The sequence below is a fragment of the Ammodytes marinus genome (genome assembly GCF_949987685.1).
Source record: "Ammodytes marinus genome assembly, chromosome: 4".
In the NCBI taxonomy this organism is placed as follows: domain Eukaryota; kingdom Metazoa; phylum Chordata; class Actinopteri; order Uranoscopiformes; family Ammodytidae; genus Ammodytes; species Ammodytes marinus.
This window is the reverse complement of record NC_137233.1, coordinates 27,994,733-28,016,121: the sequence shown is the minus strand read 5'-3', so window position 1 is coordinate 28,016,121 and position 21,389 is coordinate 27,994,733. Positions and strand designations below refer to the sequence as shown.

The 21,389-nt window shown below is 41.5% G+C and overlaps 1 protein-coding gene across 1 annotated transcript in view; it reads right to left on the bottom strand.

Annotated features, from left to right (window-relative positions):
* Positions 1-8,036: 8,036 nt before the first annotated feature.
* The window catches only part of LOC307249556 (vitamin D3 receptor B), a 30,084-nt gene continuing 16,731 nt past the window's right edge, over positions 8,037-21,389 (bottom strand). Inside the window, exons 5-10 of the mRNA XM_080026341.1 lie at positions 20,864-21,060; positions 20,520-20,619; positions 19,212-19,392; positions 17,386-17,537; positions 16,153-16,269; positions 8,037-14,325 (exon numbers count right to left, since the gene is read on the bottom strand). Of these exons, the coding sequence (XP_079882467.1) occupies positions 14,072-14,325; positions 16,153-16,269; positions 17,386-17,537; positions 19,212-19,392; positions 20,520-20,619; positions 20,864-21,060 (1,001 nt within the window). The 3' untranslated portion in view covers positions 8,037-14,071. The remainder of the gene's footprint in view (positions 14,326-16,152; positions 16,270-17,385; positions 17,538-19,211; positions 19,393-20,519; positions 20,620-20,863; positions 21,061-21,389) is intronic.

Sequence of the window (21,389 nt, the reverse complement as noted above, 5' to 3'; positions counted from 1 at the left end):
TAAGAGTTGCAGTCAGATTTAGAGATCATTAGTCATTCATTTTTTCATTGTGTGTCTCCTCCATAACGTTTGATGCACGCTATCAACACACACACCTGGTTCACACTTTTTCACACGTTTCATTTACCTCAGATGCTTCACTTCTTGTGAATTCCCCTCCTCCTCCTCATGTCTCTACTGCGAATACCACTGTCGCCGTGGTTGGAGATGACACTTATCGCAGCATCTGAAGTGTGTGTGTGTGTGTGTGTGTGTGTGTGTGTGTGTGTGTGTGTGTGTGTGTGTGTGTATGAGATCAAGGTTGTGCAGGGGCTCCATGTCACTGTGCACCTGTGTGGAGGCGGAAATGTCGCTCCCCCCCATCACCACAATACACACACAAACACAGACACAGACACACAAACTCAAATTGGACACCTGTACTGTCTCTTGTCTATCTTGTCACCTTCATACTCGAGTCGCTGCAATTGTGTAACTTCTTGTCACCACTGTTTTTCATCTTTTTTTGTGTCAAAATCAGTCAAATAAAATATAAGCCTGTCAATGTTTGAAATCCAAAACTTTAATAGGCTGCCTCAGGTAAGAATGGGCTCAGAAATATATCTTCTTCAAACATTTTTTAAAGACAAAAATATGGTGTATACCATTTCATTCATACTTCAACAATGTCAATATAATGTCTAATATTGTTACATACTGTAAATGTTCAGTGTTGACCATTCATGATGCTGATAAGAATAACGGGGGAGTTTTTCAATTGGAGTTGATCAGAGGCAAGTTTGTCTGTACAACTGTGCATTTGCGCAAAATGAATGAGTCGTAATTTTTCCAAATGCTTTGATCAATATTTTATCTAATTAACAATGGATCAAATGACTATGTTTAAGTGAACTTCCATAAGTGATCCAAAGGGAATTCGGCATTTCCCCTCAGCTCCAGCGTTTTAGCGTCTTTAAGCATGTTGTTTTGATTTTACAACCTGCGCCTTCACTTTGTTGGTTTACTGGCGCTGCTCTCCCCAGCAACATTTTTGACCACAGCAGACAGCAGCAGACATGCAGCAGAAATGGTTTGCAACTAGCTAGTGGACATAGTGATGGAAGGATGGTCTCTTCTAGAGGAAGAGGGGCTGACAAGTAACCGTGAGGTCGCTGGTTCGATCCCAGGCACCGGACAGGAGGGTGTGAAACTAGTGATGGCTGTTATTGCATCTACGGTGCCCACCATCTCTACCATTGTGTCCTTGAGCAAGGCACTTAACCCCAAACTTTTCCAGGGGCGCTGTACTATGGCTGACCCTGCGCTCTGACCCCCTCCGAAGTTTGGTAACTTGAGAGGGGATATGCGAAAAGACGAATTTCAATGTGCCTGGTATGAATTGACTAATAGCCTACAAATAACTTAACTTAGGGTTTTTTACGGCTAAAGAGACAGATATTTCCCTCAACATTGAACATTGGACTTAAACTTATTAGATGATCCAAATGAATGTTCATGTTGCTCTGTAACTGCCAAATTGGTAACAGTTTGCTAACAAGGTCAACATTTACTCTAGGCTAATGAGATAATGTCAATGTTGTGTTCAGGGCTTGTTTTAGCTGCCTCCAAATGGCCCAACAAATGAATTATTGCGTGTTTAGGAATATACGTAGAGGAAAGGCTAATTTGCTAATGAACAGCCACACACTTACAGAGATTTGAAGACACACACACACATACACACACACGCACACACGCGCACACGCGCACACACGCACACACGCACACACACACACACACACACACACACACACACACACACACACACACACACACACAGATGTTTGAAGTTGTTGCTTTTAAACTTACTTTAAATAAGACTCTGATGTCTTAGAGAGTAGCAGAATAATATATGTGTTGCTTCTCTTATTTTCTTCTCTTACCTGATAAGAAAACAAATGATTGCAGTCAAAGCTATAATAAAACCTTCACCCAGCCCGTGTGTATGTGTGTGTGTGTGTGTGTGTGTGTGTGTGGTAAATAAGAAACTTTAAAAGACATTGAAGGAAAGATCTAACTAGAGGAATAGAAAAGCATGAAAGAATAAGAGATGGATTTTTTGACAGCCAATATTTTCTTCTACCCTCTGATTATACCCCTGTGTGTTAGAAGTGTTCTCTGTCTGTGTCTGTGTTGTATGTAGGCCAGGGTGACCACAGGGCCGATGATGGGGAGGTCGACAGGTGTTCCCCGGCCTCCAGCTGTGATCAGAAACACTCACTGTGGGTTTTACTGAGAAAATGCCTATGTACTGTAGAGGCGTCAACACACCGCTGCAAACCAAAGAGCGAGTCACTTTACAAACACATTCAAATGATATCTCAACCACTACACAATGTAATGTAGTGTTGCACACACACACACACACACACACACACTCACATGATGCACGGCCACCGCACAGATACACACAACCATCACAACACACTAACACAGTTCACCCATCATACACTTTACCTAAGGTGACCTGGTTTGCATGGCCACCGTCCCACTGTAGAAAAACCCACTTGCGCACCAGGTAACACGCTTAAATACAAAACTTGGTATTTGGTTAATCCATGAACCAGGTTGACGGCAATGCCTTCTTTGCTTGATAGGTGTGTGTGTGTGTGTGTGTGTGTGTGTGTGTGTGTGTGTGTGTGTGTGTGTGTGTCTGTGATGTTAGATGTTCAGGAAACCACAGACACACTCGGCTTGAGCGTCACTCAATGACATTTAACACATTGTAGGTGGTTGCCTCTCTCTTCGATTTTTTTTTCACTTTTATATTGACTACAGTACTAAACCGTATATTTACACGTGTACCATATCATAATGCAACCAATTAATGTCTGATGCAAGTTTTCTGTGTGTTGACACCAGATTGGTTCATTGTTGCAGTTGTGTGACCAGGTTTTCTCTTTTATTTCACAATATAATTGCTTGTGCTTTTTTAATGCAAAGTATTTACAGTGTTAAAAAAAGACTAAGACAGTTGTCCTGTTTGCATGTGTGTTATAGGGGTGTACTCTTATGCTTTGAGCTGCAGACCCATGTACCCATGCCAATGTTTAGCCGGGACAATGTGTACCATGTTCACCACCACATTAATGTAGCATGTGCTGGCAGTCATCATAAATTCCAGCTTAGGCTGATGGGAGTGTCCTTATAAACCAAAGTATTGTTTCAGTGCGAGGGGAACATGAACGTCTGTACAACATGTTGTGCCTATCCCATTCGTGGAGATGTTGAGATATTTGCCCCGCTGTTGGTTCTAGTGAAAAAGTCAGTGGTTCAATAAAGTCAGTAGGATTTATCCTCCAGGGAGCATGAATGTCAGTGCAATGTTTCATGGCAATCCATTCCAACATTGTAAAGATATTTTAGTCTGGACCATGGTGGTGCACTGACCGACATTGCCATCCGTCTAGCCGTGCTGCTTTGTTGCTCAATATGTACTCAAGGCTGTTTTTATTTTTATTTTGCCCAAAATCATAAATTTGACTCGAGGGGCTTCACAATATACAGCATACAGGAACATGTATCCTTAGATATGTGGTTTGGATAAGGGAAAACTCCCAGACAAATGCAATGACTGAATTTTTCGGACTTGTATGTAGAGACAAGACAGAAAAAAACAGTAGTAAATTGAGAGAATCATTCTTGTTGTGTCTTGTCTACAGGAAATGATAGGTATTATTTATTGTAAGATAGCTTTTTCCAGCACAAGAGACTTAACGGTACAGTGAGATAAGTGTTAAACCGTTGGTGAATATGTGAATCAAGAGACAGACACTGCTGCAATAAGATCCTTACCGACTCAAGGAAATAGTTTTTTCAGTTTCACAATTTAACGCTGAACATGTTAACTCTTTTCTAAGCATCAACCAGTTGTGAGACTTTCTCATGGTTTTCAGACTACAGTCTTAGTACTACGGGTATTATTTTTAACCTGGGCTACAGTCAATGCTGACAAGATTGTGCAAAATAAGATGATTTGGTCTGTCCATTTCGCAATGCTGTCGTGAGGACTATTGACTAAAGCTTCTAACTGAGTTACTATAGGAGTCCATGTAGAGTTTTACCTAAATGGAGAAATGTGAGAATGTGTAGATAGATCCTTTCCCCTACTATTATTTATCTAGACATGCTCGGCTGTGCACGCAGGATTTTTTTCTTATAGCAACGTCCTACTTCTACAGTATAATCCTCAGAGATATTCTCCCATTTGAGTCAGATACGCTTCCAGTGCTGCATCTCAGACACTAAACGCTCAAGGACACACTGGTAGTTTGTTCATACAACCAATGCTGCTTTATGTGTCAGGACTTGAGCTGAAAAACACAATCAAGTGACTTTGATGACCAGTGTAGAAACTTAGCGCAAAGATTTACTTTCAGTGTTACGAAAAAAACCTTAAAAAACTAAATGTTGCCTTGTTAATATCTCAATGAATGGAAACCACAATGTTAAGTTAAATCTGTGTTTATTAAGGACACCTTAGGAATATAAGAGATCCTCCTCCAACTTTCCACTTAAACTCCATGTATAATGAAATCAAGGCCATTATAAAAACCACATGACCGAAGTGGCTTAAAAGTGAATAAACAGAGTGGCATGCTGTGTGTGTGTGTGTGTGTGTGTGTGTGTGTGTGTGTGTGTGTGTGTGTGTGTGTGTGTGTGTGTGTGTGTGTGTGTGTGTGTGTGTGTGTGTGTGTGTGTGTATGTCTGTGTGCGCACTGAACTGAGAGTTTAAATATAGGGCATGGGGAAAACACGGAGGAAATGTTTGGCCGTTAATGTGATTTTGGTGCTATTATTTTCCAAGGAGAACACTTCCTTAAACACACACACACACAGCTCTGCCCTCTTCCTTTTGCCTGGAAAGCAAGGAGGGCCACAAGAAACACAGACATTTTAAAAGGTTTTTCCTTTCCTCTCTCGAACAATGTTCAGCTTTGGATTAGTTTTCGTCCTGTTCCTTGTTAATGACCCAGGTTTTTAATAATGAACAATAAGATTATTCACACTGCGGCCAATGATACTGTTAAGCTACAGCGACTTTTGCCTCTTGAGTGCCACATCTCTGAATCTTTCATAAAACGCAGGTTTATTGGTGTTCTGTACTTACTGTATGTATTTTCAGTCTGTCTCCACCTTCAGCTCTGTGAGAGCAGAGAATGTTATTTTGCCCCATGGAGGGCCTGAGAGAAGAGAAACATCCACGGGCCCTGCATGCGTTCCTCACATTCTGAACCAAAACCACATGGTGGGTTTAGGCCTAATGATATTTGGATGACTTGCATAAAGGGCATCCAAAATCCAATCTAGATAAGTGGGCACAGAATCAATAGAAGAGAGGGGGGGGGAAGAGGGTCATCTCTCTTTTCGGCCCTTAGGCTCACACGCAGACATTCAATGCATACTGTAGCATGAGCTTCACATTACTGATCCGCTGCATCATTCTTTTTTGCTCGCTTTGTCTTCTCATCGTGACTGGCTGTTTAGTTTGAAATAAAACTCTCCCCCCCCTGTCTCTGTCTCACACACAAGAGATATGCACACAGAAAACAACACGCCCTTGTTATTACTGGAAAGTCACAACCGACATCCCCCTGCAGGCGGCTATGTGCCAACTGAACAGACATACCCCGAACTGTGGCGCAAAAATTAAACACTTCTTATTATGCCATGGGCATTCTCAGCAAAACATACAGTTACATTTCATACAGAGGCCCCGCTCTATCAGTGTGCACATGTGCTGCTCAGAGCTGCAGTATCATCCTCTGATAATATGAGGGATCCACCCAATAGTATTTATACCACAGACAGAAATAAATGCTTGTTAGGACGACCGTATTGTGCTGGTACACTGGGGCCACTCTATAGTGTGTGTGTGTGTGTGTGTATGTGTCTTTATCTGGTACCCATGACTTGTCTACGCCTCACCCAAAAACATAACGAAGTCGCGTCTTTCTCTTCCAAGAAACTGTCCTGGTGCGACCCCCCGGTCACTAAGTTCACAGCCAGGGGTGAAATGAACTTTCTATGTGCATTTTTTTCGGCATTTGCTTTGTGCATCTTTTATCACACCATTGTCACATATTCACGAGCATGACTTGTTTTCAATGTTGGAATCTGGAATTATATTCCTAAAGGAAGAAATAATTGAACAGGAACTCTAAAGCGGCTTTCGTCAATCGTTTTGCCACTTGTTGGTAAAACAAGGTCTGAATCAAACGCTGACTATGATGACCTTATCAAGTTATTGTTTTAGCCAACAGTATTGAGCAGACACTGAGCAACATGCTTATTCATTTGGACTAGTCCACCCAGATCATGTTAAATATTAGTTCTCTTTTAGTCTCCACCAAATATTGAAGCAAATATCAGTTCTTTCAGCTGCTTAATGCATCACCATGCATTAACTGTGTCTGTGTACTTGCTGTTTAGTGCTGGGCAGGTAGAGCACAGTGGACCCGTTTCATCATAACATTTGACCCATTTTCGATTTATAAATAGTGCAGCCTTATAGGACATATGGAATTAAATTGATTTCCTCAGCAACAATCCAGCACCTGAAGGAACTGATTTATGTCAGTGGGAAGAATGCTGGGGGATACAAATGAATGTGCTCTAGTCTAGTGGTTATAAATCAACCTGTTGCACAAGTACACCTGTGTGGGTGTACTAAATACATTATACTAAATGTGTTGGGCTCAAATAAAACGTGCAAATCAGTGCCATTTGATTTGCATGAAGGCAGTCTGGCCTGTTTGTTAATAGGACCACTTCACATGGACTGCCCTGTCGCTGGTTGACCTTTCACACACACCTGTATGATGCACGAGACTGCTACTTGTCATTCATGCACATTGTCTATTGAAAGGTGGTAGATGCAACCAACTGTGGAAAAGTACAGGGTGTAGAGTTTCTCGTTGCTTGGTTGAGATAATGCAGCCAGCAGAGGACCCTCACCTAAGGGATGTTGCTGCAACCAGAGCCTCTCTATTCCCCCCATCTAACCTCCTGCACAGACGCAACGGCTCAGCAGACCGCAGGAGCGCAACCTTATCAGCAGGCAAAATAAGTGCCTCTGCTCCGTACCAGGGCTGACAATTAACTGTCGTGCAGTGACTGGATTTCTCTGATAACCTTTTATTTGTTCCTCCTGCACATCACCACTCATGCAATCTTGCTCCCTACATGACCAGCAAGAGTTTTGTGACCGGAGGTGAGCTCAAATCTCTTCCGACACACTGTACATTATGTCAGATATATCTAAAGACAAGCAAGGCAAGTTTGACAGCACTGTTGTGTGTCGTGTCCCGTCTCGCACACACACACACACACACACACACCACAACCTTGTGGTGAGGTCGTCCAGTAACCCGAAAATGATCTTAACCGTTTCTGGCTGACCTCAGTGCTGTGTGAGACAGGTCATTAGGTCAATGATGGTGTGAAGGCACACGTAATGTGAACACAGTGCCCTCTAGTGGCCATTTAAAGTTTGTTTAGTAAGACCAACATGGAAAGAATTTACAGTAACTCAACATTTAGACAAGAGAAATAGCAGAATGGCAGTAAAAGCTCACCCATGTTGCTGAAACGAGGCAACAATTGCACTAGAGGTAATTGAAGGACCAAAACATATTACAAATGGATCATCCCTGAACCATCCACTCATGCACAGATAATAATTGTATCGTAATATTTTCAATAAATGTGTATGGAAAAAAAAAGGAGATCCTTCCCAGTCAGCTACAAAGGATACAATTTGCATGCCACACACACGCACAGTCCATCATGAATCCCTTGTAACTTGTATTGTATGCGTACTTGGGAATGTTCTTGTGTAAACTGCACATTAATTTCCAACAATATTGTAGTTAAATGGCTAAATAGCAAGCCAAAGACAATAGCAGCATGTGAAAGGCAATGTCCATAAAGACTTGACTTATTTTAAAGATTGACAGCAGGTTTATGAATAAAACAAATCACGCAGAATCCCACTGCTATGTACAACTGTTTATTTTTGATTTGCAAAACATCTGACAAAAATAACATTACATAAACACCAATTTATAATAGAAAAAAAGAAGATCTTTGAAAAAAAAAAAAAACGAGACAAAAGATAAAATTGCAATTACATTAGAATGTAAGTGACTCTTCTTTTGATAATTGAAGCCATTGCATGCTGCCGTACACAGGCAGTTTATGGCTAGTAGATTCATCAGTGTGCATGTGTTACAAACATTACATTAAATGCTTTTGTTGTTTCAGGCATTTTCAATTAAGTATGGGATGATTTGGGTTGACAATGCAAGGTCAGAATTCATTGCCAAATTTCAAATATACTCCTAATTTAAAAAAAATATCAATAGTCATGGCGGACAGAGTTTCTAAGTAAAGAGGACGACCTCACACTCAGACAACCTCCCTAAAGCCTAATTCAACTGGGGAACATGTGAAGCCAGGCTTATTTAACCCCCCTCCCCTGCATTAAAAAGGGTCATTTTATGGCACACAGCTCAGGGTAGACGTGACCATGGCGACTATAGTTCCTCAGTATTCACTGATCAATAAAAACCCTCTTATTTCATTCAGTGTTTACCTGAAGCAGTTTGACATGAAGAAAATAAAAAATAAAAATAAAAGAATAAAATAAAAACTTGGTTTGAATTTACCAAAGTGAGTAGTTGCTCCGTTAACATGATACTATGATCTGAGAGGATTTCTTTTTATTTACCAATAAGCAGCATAAAGTTGCGTACGTTTCAAAAGACACGATCTTTCCAAATGAGGCTTTGTCGCGCCGCTGAGTTGTGGGGGGCGGGGGGTGGAGGGGCGACATTTTGGACGATTGCCCGCATTATGTAGTCAGTAACACACACACTTAAGTGATGCTTGAGATAAAAAAGCAGCATTGCATGGATACTGAGGATTTCCCTCACTCCTTAAATCCCCCTCCCTTGTCAGACCAAACATCGACAGGGAATGATGAAGGTACGGGGAGCAGACTTTGGGACAGGAAGGAGAGGGTGATGACGCGTAGAGGGCACAGAGGACGTGACTAGAGCTGCAACGATTAATCGACGAATCGATTATTGATCGATTATTAATATAATCGCCAACTATTTTGATAATCGATTAATCGTTTCAAGTCATTTTTTTATAAAAAAAAATTCCGAATTCTCTGATTTCAGCTTCTCAAATGCGAATATTTTCTGGTTTCTTTAATCCTATTATGACAGTAAACTGAAATATCTTTGTGTTTTGGACATAAAAATACATTTGAGGAAGTCAACATGGGCTTTGGAAAATTGATCAAAATTTTTCACCATTTTACGGGCCAAAACAATCGATTAATCGAGAAAATAATCGACAGATTAATGGATTATCAAAATAATCGTTAGTTGCAGCCCTAGAAGTGACTGGGACGCTATTAAGGACTAGGAAAGGATGGCGTACTAACAGAGCAAAGGTCATGCTATCAGTACCAAGCGGAGCGCAAACACACCTCTCATGCTTCTCCTATACTGCCAGGTTGTTCCTCCTTTTTTTTTACAAGTACATTCTCTCCGCAAAGTTCTCTTCCTCAGGTTGCCTTTAAGAACTACAAAGATGGAGGAAGATATAAGCAAACGTGGCAACAAGATTAAACGCACCCGCCGCTGGAAAAATGAACATATATCCCCAAGGACAGAGCAGAAGGACAAAGATGCTTTTTTTGGAGTTAATGCAGCCTCACCCTAAGCCAGTCCGAGCCCCGTTGGTCAGAGTGCAGGCACTATATTAAAAACACTCCCGGTATTTTGTGCGTTACAACAAAATAGAGAAAAAAAAGAGGCAATGCTAAGTCTGAAAAATAAAAAATAAAACTGTATAAAAAATAAAATAAAACCAAACTATGAATGACTTCATTAGCTGGACTCTCCCAAATGTGTGAGATATCTCTGAGGTAATCATTGAAGTATGACTCATTAGACAGCAATAAATACCAACATGAATACAAATATTACAAAAGTAAAAACAGAGGCAAATGCTTAATGCTAAAGCAAAAAATCTGAGCTAAAAGAGGTAGGTTTTTAGGTAGATTATGGGGTACATCCATTGTGGACACTTTTTTTTTTTTTTCTTTTTTTAAGAACTACATTAAGTTGATTCCATTACAATCCCTGTCCTAATGGGATGGGGGAGGAGAAAAAAGAGGACTGATAAGCCTTTGCATGGGAGATGGCCTACTGTTGTCTATGAATGATATCATACATGATTTTACAGACAGGATTTGTAATGGCAAGTTATACAAAAAACTTCAAAAAGTGTCTTTCAACATGAGATCCTGTAAAGCTTGCTGGTGATAGTGTACCATACCTTGTATTTTGCAGGCATTGTTAACTAAGTTATGTTGCCAACCTTGGTAACACTTTACAATAAGGGTAATGAACTTTTAGTTAATGCTTGATTAGCATTAACTGCTTAATTAGCATGAACTAACCGTTAAGCTTAGTGAATGCTTAACTAAGCATAGTTAACTAAGCACAGTTAACTAAGCACAGTTAACTAAGCATAGTTAATGAAAAACAAAGGATTAACCAACCATTAAATAACGAAGAATTAACGGTTAGTTAATATTCAGTAAGCATTAACTAGCCGTTAATAGAATTAAGCATTTACTAACAGTAAATTAATCTAACCTTATTCTAACGTGTTACCATGAGGAAATCTAATTTGTGAAAGATTTCCATTGGCATGATTCTTTTAGATTTTTCTTTTTCAAGTTCCAGTATTTTAAATAAACCACAATGCAGAGTTAAAAAAAACTTACGTATTCTGAGCAGGCTACCTATGGTAAAATTAAAACGGGAAACTCTGGGGATGCATCATATCTAGATTAAACTGTATTTGCACTTAATTTTCAGTATAGTGGGTGGGGAATTAAATGGGGGAAAAGGTCCCAAAAACCACATTTAATCACATATTCAGTAATAAATGGGAATTCTTTCTCATGATAAAAACCCACAGTAGGAATTCCCCAAACGCTATGGGATACTGACCGAAAATTCCTTTTGTTCAAAATAGTGGCTACATGATACATCCTCAAAACTCTCCCTGTTCAGTCTTCAAATCCCCAAGAGCAACTCCTCTTTTACCCTGTTCTAGTGTGGAGGGAACTCTCCCCGTGGCACTTACATGTTCACCAAACCTCCAACTGTATTTACCTTACACAAATCACAAACACTGCATCGCTATCTTTAATTTTTTTTTTTTTTTTTTTTTTTTTTTTTTTTTTAAATCAAACCCATAGATACATACAGAAGTATGTATTCAGAGAGAAAATAAACTACATGGACACTTTACAAATGTCTGTCAAAAGTCAGTGTTCAGTAACCAAGCACATCATACCCCTCATCAAACTGACATACTATACATACGAGTGGTACTGCCTAAAGACAATCCAGCCTCAACTCCTTGAAGTTCAATCACAGCAGGGAGATTTGTGGGACGTGGAATTATTATTATATACACTAAATAATCCCAACCATAGCCTTAAAAAGGAAAAGCCAAAATTCATTGTGATTAGGTGAATATGGAAGCATCCAATAATTACATAAACCATCTGTATCCCAATCCCCGCCTGTGAGCCTTCAGAGTGTCACAGCGACGGGAGAAGAGTTGGGATTTTAAAGCCACAGTGATGGAAAACGGGCGATGGCGGGTAAAACCAAAACAAAAAAAATAAAAATAATTAACAAATTTGCTGAACAAATTAAAGCAACAACTCTCTACCACAACAACTTCAGACAATGCAGTTGTGAGAGTTCAACCACCAACATATCTCTCTCTCTCACACACCATCTTCCTCTAAGATCTAGGGGTAACCCCGGCCCTGCTGAGACCAAGGACGCGTGGCCAATTACAAGGAACGTTTTTTTTTTCTTCTTTCTTTTAAAAGAAAATCTCAGAACTTGTCAGGGATTCGACTTAACACTTCTTTGGGGGAATTGTCTTGATATAAAAAGACGTGTCATGTCATATTTATATATATATATATATATATATATATATATATATTTTTTTTTTAATTTTTTTTTTCAACCCATAATCCCGCATGCAGCAAGCCGTACATTACTGGCCTCTAAACCTAAGCGTTTGAATTCTCATGGCAGTTTGTTTTTTTATAAGCCATTAGATACTGTCTGATGAAGCATAAGCCAAAGATGACAGCAGAGAGAAGGCATATACGAGTATCATATCATTTTACAAGCTTATCTTCCAAATGCCATGGATAAAATAGCATATTGTTTGAGTTCAGGAGATTATATCGTGAGAATATCCACGGCTCTGGAGTCATCAGTTTCGATGTAGTGTTAATGTTTTCAGGTGTATAACTAGCTTGGTGACCTATATGGCTGACACTGGTGGACATATTATATATTTATATAGCTATATAGACCTGGTATTTACACAATGCAGCCACTAGAGGGCTGCGCAGCATACATCATCAAACAGGAGGGCCTGGGTGTAGAGGTGCGCACCACCACAACCAGGCCCTCAAGACATTCTAGTAAAAAAACACTTCCCTGTCAGAAACGAAAGGGGTGTGATATCTGTGGAGGTCCGAAGTAGCTTTCCCTAAGCTCTACGCCCAGCGAGCTCATGGTACACTGAGGAGAAACAATTCATGGAATTGTTTTTTTTTTAAAAGGTGAACTGACGTATAAAACAAAAAGCATCCATTAAATTGACATCCATATATATATATGCCAATTCCAAGTATGGTATGCTGCTATATATTAACAAGACAGGCCCCGTTTGCTTTGGCCCCGATTTACTATTCCAGTTAGATTTGGCATTTTAGCCCTTTAAAATCTGTGATAATATCAATACATAGGCTTGAGTAAAAGGTGGTATAACAGTGCTTAGGATACATGTGGTAGTAATGAACTATTTACAGGGAAATAAACAATTGAACAAAAGAGAAGAATTATGAAAAGAAGACAGTTTTCAAAAAGAGAGAAACAAGCCATAAATGCAGGCTCGGTTTGATTGACAGTTAGCAGTGTAAAAGTTATAAGCTATAACACATTTAGTGGCTAATTCTCACCTCAAAAGACCAGGCACCCCAAAGTCCTATCGAAACATCACTAAATTACAAACTATGTTCTGAACTCCGCAATAAACCTTAATAAATGACATATTCCTTCATAGGCCGTGAGGCTATTCAGACAACTTGCTGGCACGTTGCGTGGCCGCATGCGTGATGCGAGCCATGGAGCAGCAAGGTTATTTTTAGGTACTGGAAGCTTTTTGAGAAAGTAGTTGAAGGCAGGTGTTTGATTTGTATACACAGTCATATACACAATGACGCCTTGGGAGAGAAGCAGATGAAAAACACACACTTTTGAAGCGTCAAAAACACAAAGTAATGTGCAGGCACTGCTTTTTATGCACTGACGAGCTGAAACGTCATCCGTACTGTATCTAAATTGTTCTGTGTAAATGTTACCGTTTCACAAAAGTGACGTAAATATAAAACAACCCAAGTAAGACCAAGAGGTAGCTCAACGGAATAGCTAGATGAATAACTGAGTAAGGTTTGTTGTGTTGTGTGCGCGTGTGCACGTCACGTACACACGCACTGACACAAAATGTCCAGGCATTTGAAGCAGCTGTTTTGTTGATTTAAATACAGAAAAAAACAACACTGTATATAGGCAAAAGATGTATGTATATATATATATATATATATATATATATAGTTAAATTTGTTTATATGAACTTTTCCTCCTGTTTACTGCGTCTCTAAAACATCTGCTTGCTCTCCTTTATGCCGAGAGACTTAATTAGACAAGACACACATGAAACCACACGCCCGACACCCACACAATACCACACGCACGCAGACCACTTTCTCTCTTGCAATCGCTCCATACTCCACACCTCCATTTAGTCCATCCAGCACATCCTCAGCTCTCTTCCTCCATCTTTTTTTTCTTCTTGACACCCAGGGGTGAGGGGGGTGCCTGTTGTCTCCAGCTTTGTCCCTCTAGGAGACCTCGCTGCCAAACACCTCCAACACCAGCGGGGTGAGCTGCATGCTGTGCTCGGGCTGGAAGGAGAGGGAGCGGTACTGCTTGGAATGCTCCTCGTTGAGGCTGCGCAGGTCGGCCAGCTTCTGGATCATGCGGGCGTACACCAGCTGTCCTCCAGGGTGGTGCAGCTGGATGTAGGCCTGCAGCGTCTCAGAGAGCTGGTCCTGGAGGGCTTCGATCCGCGCGTGATCCTGCACACCTGGGCGGTCTGCGGGCAGGAGGAGATGGGGAGGAGATTCTTAAGGACGTTTTATGGTTGTTACGCGGGTCAGAGACATAAAAGTTGTCCTTTTTTTAAATTATTTTTTTCCCCAAAATCTGTGAATATCTCTGTGTGCGCTTAAAAACAAATCCAATTTAAATACACAGCCTATAGGCTCTGTAAACAGGCATGTTGCTAGCTACAGTTGGCCCATTTTATTTACATAACCTTTGTTTACATACCAGTTTACAGAGCCTAGGATGTGTATCAACACCAGATTTTCAGCGCACATGTAGTACGCTCAGGTAGTGGATCGTGAGGAGATATTCACTGATTTGGCCAAGAAGGATTTTTTTTTTTAAACAAGCATTCTCCAGAATTGAACAAAAGAAAAAACTATCTCAGAAGCCCAATTGTACGTTACCATGAAATTGCATGATCTCTCTGTGTGCATTTCTACCGTTCTGCTAAGGTGCCTTACTAATTTTAGATCAGGGAGAGCACTCTATGCATTGTTAATGAAGTTCCACATATAGAATATACACAAAGGAATGCAAATTTCCACATGGTTGCATAACTCTACATGTATAAAATATGGGCTGTGACGGTGTGTTCAGAAGAAGAGGGGGGAAATGCTCACCGACACGAAACCCTTCAAGTAAGCTAATGCCTCGTTTCCACCGAGTAGAGCGGGTCGGATCGGAGCGGTTCGGTCCGGGTAGTTTGGCTTTTCATTTGCCAAAAGTTGGGTAGGGTATGGTTTAAGCGCACCTAACCGCTCTGAGCCGCTCCAAATCTCAGTACTCCTCCGTAGGGGTACTGGCCGCCTGAAAGGGTGCCGAAACGGCGGAGCCGTCATTTGATTGGTCGAAAGAATCATTTCCGCCATGTGTAGTCATCTCGGCAAGAGTGAAGATAGTCTTGTGTTTTGGCGAAAATGTGAGCACAGCTCTGTTTATTGTGTGGTGTTTTTCCTCGTCAATAAATTAATCAGTTGGTTACACTGTGTCCCACAGTCACGTAGCTGCCGCAGCCAGTACTGTTCGCTCACTGTCTCTGTGAGTTGCGCCGAGCCGTCTCTGTGTTTACGCCATAGATAGTAGTAAATACACGCTCACAACAACACGGGGGGAATAAATAAAGAAGCGGCTGGTTTTAATCATTTCCGCCGTTTGTAGTCACCTCGGCTAGAGTGAAGAGAGTTTTGGCGACAATGTGAGCGCGGCACTGTTTATTGTGTGGTGTTTTTCCTCGTCATTAAATGAATCAGTTGGCTACACTGTGTCCCACTGCTACGATGTCACGTAGCTGCCGCAGCCAGCGCTGTTCGCTCACCGTCTCTTATCAGTTGCATCGAGCCGTCTCTGTGCTCACAACACAGGGGTGAATAAATAAAGAAGCGGCTGGTTTGACCAAGCAAAAACAAGAGACCGCTGGCTTGACCACAGTTGTTCCACAGCCCGATAGTTTGACCCACAATCTGGCGGCGGCTATCGCAGTCCAGCCTAAACCCCGCCCTACCAGTAAGGGTAGGGTCGGCGGTGGAAACAACACCGAGATTCTTAAAAGTGAGCTGTCCCGCTCTGAGCCGCTCCGATCCGACCCGCTCTACTCGGTGGAAATGAGGCATTAGACATGCACCGCCGCATCATTGTCATGTTGATGGACAGATGGCAACAATGCTTTACAGAATCTAAATGTTTAAGTTGATCTTCTGCCAAAATAAAAGCTACAATGGGCTCTATGGGAAGTGGCAAACAAGGCCACAAATAAAGAATTCATGCCGACCCCCTCTATATGGTCCCTCCCGCAAACAGTCAAGACATACAGTACCTGGAGAGAGCAGGCAGATGGCCATCAGCAGCACGTGTTCCTCCTCTTGCAGGTTGAGCTTCTTCAAACCCACTTGGAACTTGACCAGCGGCTCCAGCAGCTCCAGAGTGTGGCCCGCTACACAGCAACACAGCAACACAGCAACACAGCATTATTACTGTACTGTACAGCTCCATACTACATCACAGAAGAGAGGCCCTCTGGGGAAACCTTACCATCCCTCCATCTCATTAATATTTCATTTTGCCGGTTGGAATCATCCGTGTTGCATGCTTATCTTCCCACTAAGAACTAATGGTTGAGAATTTCTTTTAATCAGCACATTTGAATTGGTATCAGCATACACGCCATTTCTCAAGGGGGGAGAGGAGGAGGGGGTATTTATGTGAAAATGAGAAGCCATACATATGTGTACTGATCAAATGTTTCCATGTATTATCATGAGTGTAACTCTATCTCCTCATTTAATGCTGTTAAGGCTGTGTATTGACCCTCAATGCTTTCTGAGCACTGGTGCTTGCGGCAAGGAGCACCAAAGGCTTTTTTTGTTCAAGTGAATTCATCCATCTAGTTAATAAATGCATTTAGACATTATAACATAAGATTTGTTTTTTTAGAAAGTCAATTTTGAACATGTTTTATGGAAAAGCCTTATTTACTAAACAAGACAATATATTACAAAGTTCTTCATCTTGAAAACTAAAACTTGACCACTGTTGACTACTGTATGTGAAAACCTACCTATACTCCAGTCAACTATTCAGTGTTATATACATAAAAAAGAAAAAACAGTGCACAACAGAGCAGTGCCTCCTGGTCCAGACAGAGGTTGTTTTGTGTGGTGAGCGAGTCAGGAGTGACATTCTTCGGTTGATCCCAGTGAGACGGATCTTGTTTGAAAGGCAAATGTAAGCCATGCCCACAGGGGCTACTACGGATATGTAAGACTGTTTTTTTTTTCTCAGAAAAACGTGCATTAGCATCCTTTTCCTATGGGTGTGTGCACACAGGCTGCTGCCAGGAACCTTGTTTGTACTCCCACACTAATGGTCCGGTCACCTCCTTAACGCCGTGCTACTTCCTTCGTGGTCCGAGTAGAGTGTTAATGTGTAACGTGCGCGTCTTTCCTTCAGCTATTATCTGAGCTAGTTGAACGAGCATGCATAATGCGTAGCCCTGAAAAACCAGCTTGACCACACGGCCGTACATGAGGCAGTGCTCAGGAGGACTCACCTTTGGTGACGTCGCTGACCTGGTATTTGAAGTCCGGCCCGCCACAGCTCCAGGACATGTCTTCCAGGCTGAAGCTCTGATTGGAGCGCAGCATGATCACCTCTATAGCACTCGACTTGAGCAGGGCAATCTGGTCCTCTGCGGTCAGGTCCCTGCAGGCAAAGATATCACTCAATTCATTAGAGAACCACAAAGAGCAAACTATTCAAACTAATAGTCCTCAAATAGTCAATCATGTTGTGCTGTGATCCCGTTTCACTTTTACAGGTAAACAAGGAAAGATATAAAACCATGTACCAGTCCACTGTGTGTCTGAAACCTGTTATTTCATCATCAAAGGAATTTGCTTATCATTGGTTTACTGACATGAAGGTTTTGAGGTCAGTCAAAGTCTTCAAAGTTTATCAGATGTAGGCTGTGCAGGAAGAAAAACAACATCCAAACATTGTTTTTTTCTGCTAGCTTCCTCCTTCTGTTCCTCTCTATGGAATACTTTCTTTGATCAAAGCCCCAAACTAATGTTTTTTTTTTTTTAAAGGGTCATCACTTTTTCCTGCATCTTGTACTGTCCCTTGATGTCTTTAAAATGTTTAATCAAATTGAACCAGTGAACTAGCCAGCAGACCTGAGCTGAAACCTCCCGATCTTTAGGGGAGGTCTGGAGTGTTTTTCAGGGCTTAAGCAGCAGATCATAAGTGGACAAACATTCCAAAGGTAATCCGACCACGTCCATCGCTCGCTGTCAGTGGGAATGACAATTTTCAGAAAATACAGGCACCGACTCGTTTTAGCCTAGACTTTGGAGTGACCCCCGAGACACTGAGTGTTTGTCCTTCCCTGTCAAGACACTGACAGACAAACACGACGAAAAGGCAACAGTTTCCATGAGTGGAAGGTGGGGACAGAAACCATAAGAAGGCCCCAGTCCCGCCATTGTCATTTTGCCTGGCTCATGTAATCTATGGCCAAATTATTGTATTGTTTTACTCTATTTTCCTTTAAAAAAAAAAGGTAAGACAATGTATTAATTTCTCTTAAAAATCCATCTTGTGCCATTCCAACCTTCAAACAGCCTTTGCTGTGACACATGCTCTTGAACAACGTCATATGATCAGCAGATAGAGAACCAGTGGGTGTATATGCAAGACAGACAGGTGGGTGCTCAGTACTGAAGGCGTATATCACTGTAAGGTTAGGCAATCGCCTACTTCCATACTTCAAGGAATGAACTTCACACTGCCAAAAAGAGCGTGGCAAATGTATAACCTCATCTAGTGAGTGGACAAGACAACGTAAAAATGTTTTCCACAATGTGTCAGCTATCTGTAATATACAGTCTTTGTATATCTGTGGCCTTTAGACCATGGACATCACGGTGGCACAAACAATATCGACTAATCGGGGAGAAAAACAAGTGCGTGTACAAAGTCTTTGAAGCAAATTTAGGTAAAAAGTCACTCAAGAGACGTGTAAATAAAAAAATGGAACAGAAAGTGTACGGACTGAAAATCAGTCCAGCGGCCTCACCATTTGGTTACATAAGCAGGTCTCTTCTATATCCAAACAGAAAATTAACCAAGAACATTTGACAGAAAGTCCTCAGCAAAGACTTAAACAGGAGGCTCAGACAATATTTAACCTCTCCTCTACCTCTCTCACAGTGGTATGCAAAAAATAATCTTTACTGACAGTCTATAGGAGTTCACTTCCGCAGGCAAGGCAGGTTTTTTTTTCTGGCTAAATTCAGTTGTTAACAACTAATGCAGAGTGACAGTCCAAATTATGACAGACAGACATAAGGATGCACTCCACATGAAAACACACACCTGAACCCAGGGATCATCTTGGCAAAGCCAATGACCTTCTGGATGCTGTAGGAGACCAAGTCAGCCAGGTGAGGCAGCATGGAAAAGCTGGAGCCCTCCTCCTCACTGGAGTCGGGGCTGCTGCCCTGCTCGTGGTACATCATCAGCAGGTTATTGAAGTTCATTTTGGTGTCTACAGACTCTGCAGGGGGCAAGATGAAGAGAGCAAAGTAGGGAGGAGGCAAGGATGGAGGAGGGGGATGAAAAAAAAAAAGTCAGAATTTGGATACACCCTTTTTCATTGTATAAATTGAAAAATACTATGTACAGGTCTTAAATTATTTTTCTGCATGTTTTTAAGAATAAAATGCATCATAAATCAGACGATTAACAAAATATGAACATATCCTTCTGTAATAACATTCAAATAGTACTAAAAAAAAATCGAAGGTTTAGTCAATGTAAGTGCTTTAGACGTGGAGATAAGACATTCGTATTGAAAAAATAAAAAAGATGAGATAATCGGCATTAGAGATAAAAAGCAAAAAATATATAGACTCAAACTGACAAGACTAAGTCAAACAAACACCTAAGTGTACATTTTGGACCTTGTTTTTATAGTAGCATGAAAGAACACATGCTATGGAAGCAAAATAGCTCAAATTGACCAGTGCTTGTAAAAAGAATGTTTTTGCCTGCCATGTCTCTCCCTTAGCAGGCACACTGTGCTAAGAGGAATCATGGAATAGAGGGAGGGCTTGTTGATGGAAAGGATCATCTGAAAATACATGAGTGTCAGGTCAGTAGGAGTGAGAGCTTGCACAACAGCTACGACAACATGTGAAGCATGCGGGGCCATAGTCGGGGTTGTTTTGACTCATTTGTCTCCATTGAGTGTTGGCGGGAGGCCACGTGACCGTGTCCCTCGCTGTGTCCACTCCATTAGTGACGGATGCATTAATGAACTAATGTTTACTATTAGGAGTCAGGTGTCTAGGGGGTGGAGGGGGGGCATGTTATTCACAGAATCTCCATTGGATTCTCAGTAAAGCACTGTAACAGATTATATAGGCCAACGTGCAGACAGCTGAACTGGAAGAAAATAGGCCGTTGAATTCAGGTTCAACATGTCGGCCGATGGTGTGACATAGTTTCATTGTGTGTTGAAAGACGTGCTGTTTTTCTTTTATATGTCAGTTATAATGTGACTGAAACGACACCTTATTCTTTCTTGTTTCTGTGAAGGACAGAATGGTTTTATTGTCATCCTGGACAATGGCTGTTTTCCCCTGGTTTTAAAGTGAAGTCTTCATGGTGTGCGTCTCTTACCTGGAGAGTGGCTGAAGGAGTCAGAGGAGGCATCAGACAGAGAGTGGAGCGAGGCGGCTCTGCTGGCGCTACGCGTCACTGGACCCTCGCGAACAGGAGGCTTCACAGGAGGAGAAAATAGGCCATTTAAATTTGTCTTTAAAGATAATTTTTTGGCAATTGTTTGCTTTATTAGATAGCCTTGGAGAGACAGATTGAAATGGGGCAAAGAGGGGAAGACATGCAGATAACCAAGAACCATCTCGGTTCAGGGGAACTTTTTTTTTCTGTTGAATGTCCTGTCTGTATTATCTGTATTATTAATCTGTATGATGAGAATAATGAGGTTAAAAAGAGAGACAAACCCTGAAGCGGCAGAAGTCAGAGTAGGAGTCATCGTATGTCTTGTGGTGAGCCTCCACCAGTGTGCTGATGACCTGACTCTGTTCGTCTGTGAGCCGGGGCCGCCGCGCCTCCCGCTCGGCCTCGCGATGCGCCTCTTCATCCTTCCTCCGCTGAATCAGGTCCTTCTTCCTCTGCACTTCCTCGTCTGTCAGGATGACTGAGGGGGCCAGCACAAAGACACAAAGAGTGTTAGAATGATACAAACACACACACACACAAACACACAAAGTGAAAAATAAACTAAATCCATGCACAGAGAGAACAATTTTTAAATAAGCAAGAAATCAGACGTGGGGAGGGGGGATGAGAGTTAAAGATAGTCGTAAAATAACAAAATACATTTCTAATATTTAAATTGGTCGACACCGCTGTTAAAGTTCTTCAGTATTTTTTTTTTTTGCTTGTGCTTTACATTGTTATGACAGCGATGTCAATGTGGTGTTGGGTGGAGGGGGTGGGGGTTGTTATTCTCTCGGGGAAGAGCAT